We start from the raw sequence: 16417 nt of genomic DNA, 5'->3' as shown, positions 1-16417 counted from the left end.
TGGATGATTAGAATGGGTTGGAAACCCGTTAACAGTATCAATATTTCAAAGAATGCTAAAAGCTGACTGCGCTACAGCTTCGAATGGATAAAGTCCAACTCATGTTTTTTCACAATGCGATTTTCATTCGACAAAAATAAATTCAAAGATCATATCGTTCTTTCAGACGCTGACGAATAGAAATAGGAAACCCTTGGACAGTAGCAGGCCATTGATCTCCCATCCCGGTAGCATACATGGTCAACACACGTCGAAATGTTTCATTCAGTTCGGGTGATATTCTACCCCATTGAACAACTGCATCACAAAAATAGGCCAGGTCGCGTACCAAACCATTAGGATTCGCTACAATAAGCTGACAAAAACCTTGAAACGCACTTTCTTTTTCAAGATTATCTCGAATGCGACCAAGCGTTTCGCACCAGTCTCTTGCAAACTGATCAACTAAAGGTGCAATAATAGCTGCATTGGCAATACTTAGGCGACCAATGGTGATGGCTGCATTTTCCTTGAGAGTCTGCTTGCATCGAGAATGAAGGATTGGAATAAGTCGTTCAAGCAATGGCTGAACCCACATTTGCATCTCACCCTCTAAACATCACAAGTTAGATGACACTAAAATAAACAAACTCAACAACACAATCTGTAACTTGCCCATTTTTAATGCAATTTCACCAGCTGCCCACGTAGCGTTATTGCTGATAGCTATAGATACTTCTTCATGGACGCTAGGTTGGATCAAAGGAACGCAGTGTTGCATGTACTCATTGACACATGGTTTGATTTGTGGGAATGCGTTGATGGCAAAATCTCCAAGTAAAGCGCATGCACTTTGACGCACTTCGCTATACGGATGCTATATGCAAAAACATTTGGCACCCATTTCCATAAATCTGCAGTTAGTATCCGCTATAGTTTAAAATAGACAAGTGGATGAATTAAAGTCAAGCCTACACCTTTAGACAAACGGTAAGTATATTTAAAATAGAAGGCTCTCCAGATGAAATCAAAGGAGCCACATTTCCACAGAGACCTTGAGTGATTCCGCTCAAAAGATCTTGGGATACCACAATAAAGTCCTTGTCAGGTTCTGGAACCTGTTCTGGATTTTGCTGGAAAATCTGTATTGCGTAAATGAAATTCATGTCAGTAGTCAGATACCATCAAGTCTAGCTATGATCTTATTTGAAAATAATCAGATAACGCTTACTTGAAATTGATGCAAGGATGTACTGATGATGCGCAAGCAACGTGACCAGACTGCAGGAGCATAAGGAACAAATCCAGCACCCATGGCTACTGCTACAGAGGAAATACATTCAAACAGTGGGAAAATGCCACTGTCATCGTCTGGCAGCATCTCCCACTTTTCTATAAGACGAGGCATAAACAGATCAACCACTTGTGGGTTGTCTAATCCAGGTCCAACTGCATCTGCCAAAGTGCCAAGAGCATCGTATAGAATCAACAAATTTTTATGCTAACAAAAAACAAATTAAAACAATGTGTTACATGGTGTATTTTTCAACTGGAATCATTCGTCAAAGGTATACCTGGTACTTGACAAAAGCATTTCCCAGTGTTTGCAAAATAGGGCCAAGGTAAGGAATTAAAAGATCACCAGCGATTTCTTCAAGTACAGCCAGTGCGCTACAGCCAGTCTCTTGAACTCTTTTGTTGTTGTCAAGAGTCATGACAAGCAGTCCTTGTAGCATGGGTTCAAAGTAAATTTTAAGATATTGAAGACGTTGTTCGTGTGTGTTGTCTTGTCGCGTAGGATCACCGTGAACAACCCAGCTGGCGTAGCGTCCCAAAGTCCAACACGTTATTGATCTCACTAAAGGCTTGACAACAAAATTGTTTAAATGAAGCATAGTGTAAAATATTAGATGTGTAGAAAAGTTTTGACATGAAATTTGGGTTGTACAATACATTGCAAACCTTTTTATCCTTGAGAGTAGTCAATAGAGTGGGAATTAAAGTCGGTAAATGAGGAATCATTCCCATTGTACAGCCTGTGATTGAGTTGAGATTAAGCAACAAAAAATACAAAGTGGTCAGACACACATCTAGTCAAACACGGTCAGCTTCAGCCCAATGTACCTTCGGCAATGGCACCAAGTGCAAGAATTCCAGCTTCGCGATGAAGCCAATCAGAACTAGACAACTGCTGGGTAAGATGTGGTAGCAAGACCTCCAGCAGATGCTCTTTAAACACGGTGGCCAAAACATCTACAGCAGCAGCAGAGCATTTCCGCACATTCCACTCATTGTCAACATCGTCATCATCATCATCATCGTAATCGTCGTCATCATCGTCGTCATCTTTTTTGGGTTGTCCAGAGCCAGGAGTATTTGCATGGTTACGTGATTTGTGGTGGTGAGGTTTAATATCTTGAATATTATCGGGGACACTTGCATCATCTTCATCTCCACCCAACATCATGACTTCTTCGTTTGTGTATATCATGCCTTTTACAAGAACAGGAATAATTCTAAAAGACATATGGAATTAGTAAGGGTGATGTCGCTCGATTATATTGTAGAAATGCATTTTAGTAATGACAAGAATCCACACTTACTGAGGTAAAAATGGCTCTAGATGGTCACGGTAATTCTCCTGCTCGGCAAATGCCAGCCAAAACTCACTTGCTTCCAATGCCACCTTTTCCTCCTCATCTTGAGTACAGAAAAGCATAAAACTAACCACATTGTTGAGTTCTGGAATGACAGTTTCTGGGGTAACTTCAAAGATCAAAACAAGAGCTTGACATATGGCACGACGCATGCCCTTGTCAACATCTGTGGTGAGCTGGTAGAGGCTTGCAACAAAAGCGTTGATGTTGGTCATGAGGGGATCGGATCGGTTAAGAATAAACTGATTGAGTGACTCTACAGCCGCAGTTCTAACTTTAATGTTTTGATTGTGCATGTGATGAAGTAGTTTTTGAATCATATAGCTCAGTATTTGTGGATCGCCTTCGTCGAGTTCGTTGCAAGAATCTTCGCAGATTTTGCGAAGAGCTAGAAAAGCGCCCTGTTAAATAGTCGAGTAAATCAATCAGTACAGTGTGTATTTTAAATTGATCAAAACTGTCGCTTACCTCTTCCAACGCAGGAACACGCATATCAATCAATTCAAGAAGTTTTGGAACTACATCGGGCCAAATACGAGAGTCAATTTTGTTGAGAGTAGTAATTACTGTACCGCTCGTGGCACGAATAATTGGCTCGGCATCACCAAGAGCATGTAGAGTTGTAGCCTTGACAAACTCTAGTACCTGGGGATGAAGTGAACCTCGAGAATCTCTAAGGGTATTCTTTAAAGTCAGTCCAGCAACAGTTCGCACACCAGGGGCTTCAGTTGTAAGAGCAAAAATGACAGCTAAATAGTTTGGGAAATCAGCAATGCTTGCATAGGAATGAAGTTGCTGGTTATATTAAAAAAAGTTTAGTGAATGTTAGCCACCAATGAGTGTACATGTTGGTATATTTTGATGAGAATGAAATGGATTGGCGTGCAGAGTATTTTGATGCATAAAACAGACCGAGAATGACAGATCTTGGCCACCATATGCGATTGAGTTTGACAAATAGTCAATTAGAAGGTCAAGATATGGTGGACAAGATCTAGTAGAATGCACATTTTAATTGAATGGGAATAATGAAACAGTATATAATTCTAGAAACAGAATGACTATCAGTCCAAGTAGTACAACGCATTCTTGACCACACGGCAGTGCCAGAACCTCGAGATGAAAAATCAATAATACGAGAAATGCAGAATGAAAAAAGATTCGCTACTCGAGTAATCACCTGCATCAACTGAGCTTGAACTTGAGAATCTCCTTGAGAAGAGCGCACAAACAGCAACACAAGACTAGCCAGATCTTCTGAGCGAGGCTGCCACCCACCCGAAGCATCCGCCATGGCAGGAGTAAAGACCACAGCAGGAGGACCCACAGCACTGTTGGAGGGAATGACTGGATTCATTGGACTGAAAGTTCAACAATTGATTCAAATGCCAAGACTGGTATTCTCCAGAAAGAACAGTTTCCAATATTAACGTCTGTGTATTGTATAAACCTTTTGTTGGACTAATAAAGCGATAATCGCTTCAACTACACACTAGATCACGTGTACACTCCAGTTTATTTCTCTGAGCGTCTACGTTCTCAATACTGTTCACCAGCTTTGAAATCGTTTATTTGGTCTTTTTGGGCGACTTGGGTTGGGCGTGCTCTTCTGCTTGACGCTTCTTGTCCTCTTTGGAATGTTCTTGGAGATCCACAGCAGTGCATTCTGTCTTTTTCTGTTGGCTCTCGGACCAGTACACACACTTGACACCATGTGGTGCGTCTTTATCCTTGATCCACATGGCACTGTATATAGTGTGGGTCGGCACTCCCTTTTTGGACCATTCGGAATCATAGCTTAAAAGAATTGCATCTTGATTTTCCCAAATGGTCTCAAAGTTACTGGAATGACACTTGGCCAAAGGATCGTTGGCAACCTTGAGATCTATATCAGAATGTCAGCATAGATAGTAAAACCATTTGCTGAAACACTAAACTTTACCATAGTTGAACCAATCTTTAATGCCAGAATACTCTGCCTTGTCACCGCTGGCAAAAACACACTAGGCACCATAAAAATTACGAGTTTAAATTTGTCCATCAAATCATGACAATTATATTGACGTAAATGGACCATTTAAATAGGTATCATGAACTGTCAATCAGTTCAGTAGTGGTATTGTTGGTGGTTAACACACAAACAACAATTGAATGACTGAAATGTGCCATCATTGCTGTTGACCAGGATACAAACGTATCTGTGATTCAGATTACAAGTGTAGAGTTGCATTGACAACATTTACTCTATATAATTGAAATGGAGGAATCTGGTAATTATACAATGTAGAGTTTCTATTCAAAATCATAATCTGATTGTGTGCATCATATGATGGTCGTTGGGTTTAGGGAATTGCGGGAATTGTGGGAATTGTCAATGTGTAGTAGGAAAGTGCAACTATTCAAACTAGTCTATTTTACGTAAATACGGCTGTAGCTTGAATAAGAGAACTCAAGTCATATCAGCCTATTACTAGTTTTAACCACACATGATATACATGGCCAAAATCACCTTCCAATCGGTAGAAAACGACTTTATGGCATGAGCAAATTTGTCATGAGCAGCAGCATCGCCATGCAGACACTGCTGGCACCTAGCATTATCAAGTAACAAGTCCATTAAAATGAGACAAGTATTAGAACCCAGCATAGATAAAGTAACCGTTATTATCAAGCATAAAAGACGGTTAAATAACCAGACATGTGTGAATAAAAGGCATCAGAATAGGTTCTTACCAGAGGTTGAAAGCATGAACTGCCTTTTCTACCTTGGAAGCAAGATCACTACAGGTCTTTTTTGCGACAACGCTCTTTGTGGGAGAAGCAGGTTTGGGCATTCTTTAGCGTAACAGGATGATGGATTTGAAATCTAGTGATAGTCTTTTATAGTTCGGACACTTTATTCGTACACGTGGACAATCCATTTATTGAACTGTATTCATGTAATGGGTTACCAAATAGGAGTGTGCAGAATAAACAGTCGTAAAATAACGGGTTTCAATTTACTGAACAGCATTGTCATGAACGTTTTAACGCTTACTAATGCCTTCCTTTACTCATTCTTGTATAAAAACTAGGCGAATGTTCACTTCAGAACAGTCAAGCTCGGTATCTGAAGTGGATGAATCTAGTAATCGTACAATGTATGGCTATGCCAAGTGAGAACAATATCAGTCCAAAATCATCGTTTGACTGCGATCATTATATGATGATCGCTGTGTTTATTGAAGAATTGACAATGCCAATTGAAGTTGGTTTGTAATAGGAAAGCATAACGAATATTTTTACTAAGCCAAGATACCTTTTTCCACCCTATCCAATTGCTGATTTTTTTTGTCAGCACCTTCCTTTATTCGAGCTTATTTGAAAGTGTGCTTTGCACCAAAGGGTAGACATTCATTGTCAATTGATGACCGCTGCAAAATAGCTTTCAATAAAAGCAATTGGAAAGATTGCTTGATATTGATGACATATGATGTTTACAGCTGTGTTCACATAAAATGCAATGTTAAGGGCTTCTAAATATATGATAAGCGGCCCATCTCATGTTTGATTGGTGCCAGTCCTACTGGAAAACATTGTCATTCAATCCCTTGGAAAAGTTTGCTGGCCTTTCCGCCATTCTTGTACAAACATAAACCAAATACTGGCACGCATCCCTATTCCAATACATTGTCACCCTTGACGTCTTTTCAGTCTCTAGTCTTCCTTTTTTTCCAAAACAAATATTGGACAGTTGACATGGAAACAACAGTTGCATTCCCAAGACGTTTTGAACTGCAACACGAATATATCTGATGTCAGGATACAACAGAGCTTTTATACAAAAAGCAGTCAATCTGTAGTAGGAAAACAAGAAATACTCGACCATCGCTTATTCCAAGACAATCACTGCAAGATAAATACAAGTGTTTCGTTTTACAAATTGACTGGAAACGTTAAAGTTTAGGGCATTGGTGCGGATAGGGCGTATAGTTTTTCAGTTTTAATTTGTCAACCAATTACCAGACAGCCGTCTTCACTCTACATTCAAATGGCCCTATTACAACCGTATTCGCGTAAAATGGAACACATGCATTGCATTGCATGAATCCCATATATCCAGCCCTTTAAAAGCGGCCTTTAATGAGTTGTCATTCAATGAAATTATTTTTTGTAAACGGCTGACCAGTCAGTCGCCAGTAGTTTAAAGTATATAGTTATTGATTGGTGAGATATGATTGAAATGGTTTAATCTTGTCATTTGCTACATAAATACTTGATTTGGCGCATCCAATCAATATTCTTACTAAAATGATGTCTTTTTGGCATTAATGACTTTCTATATTACCCTATATAACAAATGCTTCAACAGTCGGACTTGATTGTCGAGGCAATATTGAAGCAATGTACTGGTTGTATTACTGAAAATAGTACAAGGGTTAGCAAGCTATACTTGATAAAATGAATTACAATATTTTGCAGGGATTTCCGTTCTAAAAATCAGGGCTAACTAAATGTACTAGTGAGCTTTAATATGACCGCTTTTGAGGTTCAAGTAGGGCTGCTCAGTCCTAAAATACAAGATTTCGCCATTTTGTGAATGAAGAATCCAGTGTGTAGGGTTTGGTTGTGGTGCGTTTGAATGAATTGAATATTCGCTTGTTAAGCTATGCCTCCCTTGTATGCTTAAGGCATCCCTTTATACTCATAATATTTAAATAAGGATAGTTTCCATGGTCCATCCAAAATCAACCCATCCACTGGATTACTGTTGACACTTGCTGTGCTGAACAAGTGTTGCGTCACTATTTTTAACAGTAAACATGAAATTTGTATCGATTGCTGTATTACAGCTACTGTCGACTGCAGTCATTGCTCATCCATCTATTGGTGGGCAATCCGTCGAGCTTGAAAAGCGAGGATTAGACGATTATCTGAAGCAACAAGAACAACAACAACAACAAGAACAAGAACAAATATCCCATGGCAGTGGATCTCATCTTTCAACTGGAAACGACGTGCAAAATCTTGGTACAGGTTCAACCGAAGCTGGATCAACAAGTGAACAACCTTCTCAACAACCTCCCCAGCAACCTCCTCGACAGCGAATCAATCACAATTTATATCTGAAATCTGGACAGAAATCTGGACAGCAATCTGAGCAACCTCCTCAACAACAATTAGATCCTCAGCCTTCTCAACAACCTCCTTCACGGCGATTCGATCCTAGTTTCTACCTGAAACCTCGGCAGCGATCTGGCTTTCTTTATCAACCACAGCCCGATCCTCAACCCGATCAACAGACTCCTGAGCAACAGATTCCTGAGCAACAGATTCCTGAACAGCAGATTCCTGAACCACAGTCATCTGAACCACAGATTCCTGAACCACAGTCATCTGAACCACAGATTCCTGAACCACAGTCATCTGAACCACAGATTCCTGAACCACAGTCATCTGAACCACAGATTCCTGAACCACAGTCATCTGAACCACAGTCATCTGAACCACAGATTCCTGAACAACAGACTCCTGAGCAACAACCTCCACGGCGATTCAATCCCAATTTATATCTGAAATCTGGACAACGATCTGGACAACAGACTTCTGAACAACAGACTTCTGAGCAACAACCTTCTCAGCAACCTCCTCGACAGCGATTCGATCCCAATTTATATCTGAAATCTGGACAACGATCTGGACAGCAATCTGAGCAACCTCCTCAACAATTAGATCCTCAACAGCACCCTGATTCTCAACCCGATCAACATACTTCTGAGCAACAGCCTTCTGAACAACACCCCAATTCAGATCATGATAACTCTAAAGTCAACACTACACCTAACGTTGAACACGAACCCCCTTCAAGTGACCAGCTAAAACCCGAATATAGGGGCACTCGTCCTGGTGCTAGTGTTGATTTCTTTGGTAACTATATGGGAATTCCAGGATGGGGAACTATGACACTAATGCAACAACTGATGGAAATCGAAGGTCGTATGAGAGAGGTTGGTCTCACTGTTCCAGACACATTCGAATTGGGATATCCGTTTACTATAGATCCAGAATTGATGGAAGATCTCTTGATGAGAATTTGGGGAGGAGGTCAGATATCTGATGATTATAGGCCATTGCTACCTGAACTACTACTGGGAACAACGTGGGAGATGCTCAGATTAGTGTTTGAGCCCACTGGCCCAAGTCCAGTAAGAGTTCTAGTACAGTTTGATGAGCAATTGAAATCATGCATGAAATCAAAAAAATGCAAGTATCCACTTCGGAAACGTAAAAAAATAAGCTTTGGGGGCCTAAATCTTAGGGAGTTTGACAAAGAGGATCCACCTGACGAAAATCTTGGGGATGATACTTTTGAAATTCTGCAAGACAAGAAAAAGGTCAAGGCTCTCAAAAAAGAGCGTGAGGAGGAAAGATATCAACAAGAACTTGAACAAGCATCCGAACAAGGACCTGAATCCGAACAAGAACAAGAATCCGAACAGGAACCTGAATCCGAACCCGGACAAGAACTTGAACAAACACCCGGACAAGAACCTGAATCCGAACAGGAACTTGAATTTAAATTTGAATTTGAACCCGAGCAAAAACTTGAATCCAAACAAGAACCTGAACAAGAGCTTGAACAAACACCTGAACAGGAACTTGAACAAACACCTGAACAGGAACTTGAACAAACACCCGAACAAGAACTTGGACAAACACCCGAACAAGAGCTTGAACAAACACCCGAACAAGAACTTGAACAAACACCCGAACAGGAACTTGAACAAACACCCGAACAGGAACTTGGACAAACACCCGGACAAGAACAAGAATCCGAATCCGAACAAGAACCCGAACCCGAACAAGAACTCAAAAAACATCATAAAAAGAAAGAGCTCAAAGAAGCACTACGTCAACAGAAACAGGAACGGCATGAGCTAAAACAGCGTCTCCAGGAGTTTGAAGACAGACAGCATGAATTAGATCTTGAGCAACAGCTTCAACATGAGTTTGAGGAAAAACTGCATCAAGAAAGGCAGGCCTGGAAAGAACTTCAACAACAGCGTGAGCAGGATCCTGAAAGACAGCATGAGCGACAGCAGCGCCGAAAGATGCTCGAAGAAAGGCATAAACAAGAACATCATAAAAAGAAAGAGCGCGAAGAGAAACAACGTCAAAAAGAACTCGAACAGCAGCCTGAACTCGAACAGCGTCTCCAGGAGTTTGAAAGCAGACAGCGTTCAATTCAACTTGAAAAAATGCTTGACCGGGACTTTGAGGAAAACTTTAAAAAACAAGGTCGGAAACTCAAACAAAAGCTTGAAAAAGAACGTCAACAGAATCCTGAAGAACAGCATGAGCGACAGCAGCGCCGAAAGGGATCCGAAGAAAGGCATAAACAAGAACATCATAAAAAGAAAGAGCGCGAAGAGAAACAACGTCAAAAAGAACTCGAACAGCAGCCTGAACTCGAACAGCGTCTCCAGGAGTTTGAAAGCAGACAGCGTTCAATTCAACTTGAAAAAATGCTTGACCGGGACTTTGAGGAAAACTTTAAAAAACAAGGTCGGAAACTCAAACAAAAGCTTGAAAAAGAACGTCAACAGAATCCTGAAGAACAGCATGAGCGACAGCAGCGCCGAAAGGGATCCGAAGAAAGGCATAAACAAGAACATCATAAAAAGAAAGAGCGCGAAGAGAAACAACGTCAAAAAGAACTCGAACAGCGTCTCCAGGAGCTTGAAGACAGACAGCGTTCAATGCAACTTGAAAAAATGCTTCAACGGGACTTTGAGGAGAAAGTTGAAAGACAAGGTCGGAAATTCAAACAAAAGCTTGAAAAAGAACGTCAACAGGAACTCGAAGAACTTGAAAAGCAGCGCCAAGAAAAGGAGGATCAAAAGGAGTCCGAGTCAAAGAGTAGTGGCTTGCCTGAAAATCTGGAATCAAAGTTCATAAAGCAGAAAGCAGATACCGAAGATATCAAGGAAAGTCATACTCCCGTCCAGTCAGAATCTCCAAGCAAGCCTTCTGAACACACTGAACCACAAGGTCGAAAGGTTTTTAAAATTAAACTGGCCACCGAGACAGCTGAGACAACCGAGGTTACTCCAACTCCCGTCCAGTCAGAATCTCCAAGCAAACCTTCTGAACACACTGAACCACAGGGTTCAAAGTTTTTTAAAATTAAACTGGTCACCGAGACGGCCAAGGCAACCAAGACAGCCGAGGTTACTCCAACTCCCGTCCAATCAAAATCTGCGACTAGCTCTCGAGCACCACCCAGTCGTATAACAGTAGGTCCATCTCGATTCCAGGCACAATACTTTTGAATAAACACTTGATGGATGCGTCTGGTTTCTTGCTATTCTAGTCATTGGTGATTTCCTCGTACAGCATGATACAGGTTCAAATATCAGCTCATATATGGATACCACTTCAGGATATGTCGTGAGACTTGCAATAATTAAAATAAACTGGAATAAAATTTATGGAATACACTGTCAATTAATCAATATATGCAACACTAGTACTATATGCTAAAAATGAAAATACGATATCAATAGTGGTGTATTGTTCGACTCCAATATGTAACATGTTGTTTACCATGATCATGTTTTTGATCAATCTTGGACTCGCAATACATGATTTGACATGTTGAATCGTGTGGATGTGTCATGGACTGCAATTTAGTTGCAGACACACATATGTTTGACATTGATTAATACATACTGTGCAATGACTGATCAGTGCGGGTGTAATCGCACACTTGGTGGTATTGTGCATTATGGTTGTTTGACAATGGATGGATGCTGGATTAGTCGGTTATATCCAACCCATTTGAATCAACCTATTTGAACGATCACTCGATGTAACTACTGGTAGCGTACTGGTAGTACCAGACACGATTATGCCGCTGTCACCGAGACCATCATACAACAATTGGCTGACAAACTTGTGACAGCACTAGCCCATGTTTGTACAGATACGATTTACTTTATGAAATCATTTAGTGTCTCGCCACTCGCTGGGATAATATTCATTAAAAAACCTTGACGTTCCAACATTATTTGTATTGCAATCTATCAATGACTGTAAGGGCCAGCAACTCATTGTTATAACAATACCCATTTAATTGGTACTGTCGAGTGTTGCAACACAATATTGTAGTGTTTAGTACAATCTAGTATCAGTGAAACTGGCAGTCTATGAACTGAGTGATATAACAATATACAAATATACAGATATACAGATATACAAAATGGTTGATATGGAATCAACAGTGTCGATCAACTGGGTCACTGGATACAACTGGCCGACTATGAAATATTGATATCTACTCGAATAATGGCTCAACTGCTTAATGAAGTTGACAAATATCCAAAGCTAAACAAATTTCAACCCTAAATGTGGATCGCCCTAGCTAATATTTAGCACTAGCCCTAACTCTATATTTGCTATTTGTCTAGCCTAACATGCATATTGACTATTTATATATTCCAGGACGCCGTCCCTTGAACAACCCTGATGATCCAGCCAATATTTGGCTTTGAAACAATCCGTGTTATGCTTTTTATCAGTCTGGACATTGGCTACATGGTATAGTACATAAATGACAGCCAGAAACTACAGAGGCAAAAACGGTTAATTGGAAAATGTTGATATGGATTCGCGTTTACAGGAAATAGGGTGTCAATAAGGGTGAGCAAATATACATGTACAAAGTATGCAGCCGCATTATGGTGACGTAGCGTAGTATATTTGTACAGGTTTCCGCATTTTTGATATTGTGCTACCAGCCCCAACGGTTATCAACTATAAAAGCCCAACTTTGTCAACAGCCATACTTGCTAGCTCTATCCGGATCAAATGAAATACCTAAACTTTTGTATTGCTGCTGTGAGTTTTGTATTGTCCAGCAGTGCATATGCCGCTCCGCCCAAACAACAGTCAAGCCGTCCACATGTCCCAAACATAATAGTCAGTGTTTCCAGCCAGGACAACAACCGCAATAGGCAGGAGTTTATTACCAAATTGGTGAATATGGCAGGATTAGGAATGAAACACATTGGCAAACTTATCATTGACGACGTGATATACGATCCCAATTATAGACAAGCGTATTATGTTATCGATGGTGATCAGGCTCATGATAAAGTAGACTATTGGGGAAGAGACGCACTTGTTGACGTGTTGCTAAGCGTCATCCCTGAACCACCAGGACGTCCAAGTCCTGATGGACAATATGAGTATCCTGATACACCCGTTCAATCTGGACTGATTGGCAGGTTCTGGTTATGGCCGAAACACGAACCTAAAGTAGCGACACCGAATGCTAGCAATGCACCAAAGTCTATTTTGAACAGACTTGATGGATATCATGCATCGGCCGAGTCGTTTTCGCGCAGATATACTTTGTGGAGTCAACAAGTACTACAGCTTTTGAATCAACTGGATGTTCGAACCACCACTATTCCAACGGTTTTCCTCACTCTCAAAAGCACTAGCAAGGTTTTGAGCAAACAACTTGAATGCTTTGATCAGTTTTAATGTCAAGATTGAAAGTATTGGCGCTCAAGGTGCTTAATTGAGAAAGCTAACCCCTATTAAATGTTTATTACTAGAAACACGTCATCAGACGATGTGAGCAACGATGTACATGATCGGCTATAAAAGATCAATGCCATCCTCCAACTAACAAATAATCAGCCCTATTACTATATCTATTAATTATTAATTTTTACTACTGTCTGACTGTATATTCCCAACATGAATACTTTTTGTTTCAGTGTTGAAGCAATGTACTGGTTGTATTGCTGAAAATAGTACAAGGGTTAGCAAGCTATGTTGCATGAAATGAATTACACTACTTTGCAGGGGTTTCTGTTCCAAAAATCAGGGCTGGCTAAATGTACTAGTGAGCTTTAATATGACCGCTTTTGAGGTTCAAGTAGGGCTGCTCAGTCCTAAAATACAAGATTTCGCCATTTTGTGAATGAAGAATCCAGTGTGTAGGGTTTGGTTGTGGTGTGTTTGAATGAATTGAATATTCGCTTGTTAAGCTATGCCTCCCTTGTATGCTTAAGGCATCCCTTTATACTCATAATATTTAAATAAGGATAGTTTCCGTATTTCATTCAGAATCAACCCATCCACTGGATTACTGTTGACACTTGCTGTGCTGAACAAGTGTTGCGTCACTATTTTTAACAGTAAACATGAAATTTGTATCGATTGCTGTATTACAGCTACTGTCGACTGCAGTCATTGCTCATCCATCTATTGGTGGGCAATCCGTCGAGCTTGAAAAGCGAGGATTAGACGATTATCTGAAGCAATTGCAACAACAACAACAACAACAAAGATCCCGTGGCAGAGGATCTCATTTTCCAACTGGAAATGGCGTGCAAAATCCCGGTACAAGTTCAACTGGTCCTGGATCATATGGTAGACAACCTCCTCAGCAACCTCCTCAACAGCGATTCGATCCCAATTTATATCTGCAACCTGGACAGCAATCTGGCTCTCATCAACAGCGATACGGTTCATATCCTCGACAGCAGCCCGGCTTTCATCGTCAACCATCTAATCAACAGCAGCCCGGGTTTCATCCTCGACAACCTCCTCCTCAACAACAATCTGGTTTTCATCCTCGACAACCTCCTCAACAACAACAATCCGGGTTTCATCGTCAGCAACCTCCTCCTCAACAACAATCTGGTTTTCATCCTCGACAACCTCCTCAACAACAACAATCCGGGTTTCATCGTCAACCTCCTCAACAACAATCCGGCCTTTATTCCCATCGACAACCTTATCAACCACCTCATCAACAGCAATTTGGCTTAAATCATGATGGCTCTAAAGTCAAAACTACACCTAGCGTTCAACACAGACCCTCTTCAAGTGGCCAGTCAGGATCAACCTATATGGGTAGTAATTCTGGTGCTGGTGTTGAATATTTAGGGAGCTATATGAAAATTCCAGGATGGGGAACTATGACACTAGTACAACAGCTGATGGAAATCGAAAGTCGTATGAGAGAGGTTGGTCTCCCTGTTCCAGCCACACTTGGATTTGGATATCCGTTTACTATAGATCCAGAATTGATGGAAGATCTCTTGATGGTAGTTTGGAAAGGAGATGAGATACCTGATGATTATAGGCCATTGCTACCTGAACTACTACTGGGATCAACGTGGGAGATGCTCAAATTAATGTTCGAGCCCACTGGCCCAAGTCCAGCACGAGTTCTAGTACAGCATGAGCGAGGATTGAAACCATGCATGAAATCAAAAAAATGCAAGTATCCACTTCGGAAACATAAAAAAACAAACTTTGGGGGCCTAGATCTTAGGGAGTTTGACGAAGATGATCCACCTGACGAAAGTCTTGGGGATGATACTTTTAAAATTCCGGAAGACGGAGAAACGATTGAGGATGCCAAACAACAGCGTGATGAGGAACTCGAACAAGAACAAAAACGCCAGGAGGAAAAGCAACGTCAGGAGGAAAGGCGACTCCAGGAGGAAAAACGACGCCAGGAAGAAAAACGACGTCAGGAAGAAAGACGACTCCAAGACGAAAAACGACGTCAGGAGGAACTCGAAAGACTAGAAAAACGACTCCAGGAGGAAAAACAACGTCAGGACGAAAGACGACTCCAAGATGAAAAACGACGTCAACAGGAACTCGAAGAACTTCAAAAACAGCGTCAACGGGAGCTTAAAGAACTTGAAAAACAGCGCCAACAGGAACTCGAAGAACTTGAAAAACAACGTCAGGAAGAAAAACGACTCCAAGACGAAAAACGACGTCAGGACGAAAAACGACGTCAGGAGGAAAAACGACTCCAAGACGAAAAACGACGTCAACAGGAACTCGAAGAACTTGAAAAACAGCGCCAACAGGAACTCGAAAAACTTGAAAAACAGCGCCAACAGGAACTCGAAAAACTTGAAAAACAGCGCCAACAGGAACTCGAAAAACTTGAAAAACAGCGCCAACAGGAACTCGAAAAACTTCAAAAACAGCGCCAACAGGAACTCGAAGAACTTGAAAGGAAGCGCCAACAGGACTTTGAGGAAGACCTTAAAAGACAACGTGCTCAGAAATTCCAAGAAAGACTTGACAAAGAACGTCAACAGGAACTCGAAGAACTTGAAAAGCAGCGCCAAGAAAAGGAGGATCAAAAGGAGTCTGAGTCAAAGAGTAGTGGCTGGTTTGAAAATCTGAAATTAAAGCTCAAAAAGCAGAAAGCAGATACCGAAGATACCAAGGAAAGTCATACTCCACAGAATGATACGCCTGAATCTTCAAGCAAGCCTTCTGATGAAAACACTAAATCACAAAGTCCAAAATCAACTAAGCGACCATCAAAGTGGACATTGAAACTCAATATGCCTAACCCTAACCCTGATGACGCTCAAGATAAGCATAAACCTAAGGAGGAGCCTAAAGAGGAGCTTAAACAAAGTCCCGAGCTAAAGAGTAATGGCTGGTTTGAAAATCTGAAATTAAAGCTCAGAAAGCAGAAAACAGATACCGAAGATACCAAGGAAAGTCATACTTCACAGAATGATGCGCCTAAATCTCCAAGCAAACCTTCTGATGAAAACACTAAATCACAAGGTCCAAAGTTTTTTAAAATTAAAATGGTCACCAAGACGCCCAAGGCAACCAAGACAGCCGAGGTTACTCCAACTCCCGTCCAGTCAAAATCTGCGACTATCCTTCAAGCACCACCCAGTCGTATAACAGTAGGTCCATCTCGGTTCCAGATAGATCGCTTTTGAATAAAC

The 16417-nt window shown here is 41.0% G+C and overlaps 5 protein-coding genes across 5 annotated transcripts; 3 read left to right on the top strand and 2 right to left on the bottom strand.

Annotated features, from left to right (window-relative positions):
* Positions 1 to 110: 110 nt before the first annotated feature.
* BATDEDRAFT_86089 (uncharacterized protein) lies at positions 111 to 3993 on the bottom strand (the record flags this gene model as incomplete). Its single annotated transcript, XM_006676806.1, has 9 exons — positions 111 to 591; positions 655 to 856; positions 957 to 1121; positions 1211 to 1480; positions 1554 to 1837; positions 2104 to 2495; positions 2583 to 3037; positions 3105 to 3431; positions 3817 to 3993. 9 exons carry the CDS (start codon positions 3991 to 3993, stop codon positions 143 to 145), a joined length of 2721 nt encoding a protein of 906 aa, XP_006676869.1. The 3' UTR covers positions 111 to 142.
* A 211-nt stretch (positions 3994 to 4204) lies between these two features.
* On the bottom strand, positions 4205 to 5470 carry BATDEDRAFT_22630 (uncharacterized protein; the record flags this gene model as incomplete). The annotated part of the gene is made up of 4 exons (XM_006676525.1): positions 4205 to 4521; positions 4579 to 4639; positions 5146 to 5227; positions 5370 to 5470. The coding sequence occupies 4 exons, from the start codon at positions 5468 to 5470 to the stop codon at positions 4205 to 4207; spliced, it is 561 nt and encodes a 186-aa protein (XP_006676588.1).
* A 1968-nt stretch (positions 5471 to 7438) lies between these two features.
* On the top strand, positions 7439 to 10948 carry BATDEDRAFT_86540 (uncharacterized protein; the record flags this gene model as incomplete). The annotated part of the gene is made up of 1 exon (XM_006676923.1): positions 7439 to 10948. The coding sequence occupies one exon, from the start codon at positions 7439 to 7441 to the stop codon at positions 10946 to 10948; it is 3510 nt and encodes a 1169-aa protein (XP_006676986.1).
* Positions 10949 to 12485: 1537 nt separating this feature from the next.
* BATDEDRAFT_22628 (uncharacterized protein) lies at positions 12486 to 13166 on the top strand (the record flags this gene model as incomplete). Its single annotated transcript, XM_006676524.1, has 1 exon — positions 12486 to 13166. One exon carries the CDS (start codon positions 12486 to 12488, stop codon positions 13164 to 13166), a length of 681 nt encoding a protein of 226 aa, XP_006676587.1.
* Positions 13167 to 13834: 668 nt separating this feature from the next.
* BATDEDRAFT_86542 (uncharacterized protein) lies at positions 13835 to 16411 on the top strand (the record flags this gene model as incomplete). Its single annotated transcript, XM_006676922.1, has 1 exon — positions 13835 to 16411. One exon carries the CDS (start codon positions 13835 to 13837, stop codon positions 16409 to 16411), a length of 2577 nt encoding a protein of 858 aa, XP_006676985.1.
* Positions 16412 to 16417: the final 6 nt, after the last annotated feature.

The sequence above is a fragment of the Batrachochytrium dendrobatidis genome (genome assembly GCF_000203795.2).
Source record: "Batrachochytrium dendrobatidis JAM81 unplaced genomic scaffold BATDEscaffold_2, whole genome shotgun sequence".
Lineage (NCBI taxonomy): Eukaryota > Fungi > Chytridiomycota > Chytridiomycetes > Rhizophydiales > Batrachochytrium > Batrachochytrium dendrobatidis.
Note: the sequence above shows the minus strand (reverse complement) of the source record. Positions and strands in the feature narration are given on the sequence as shown.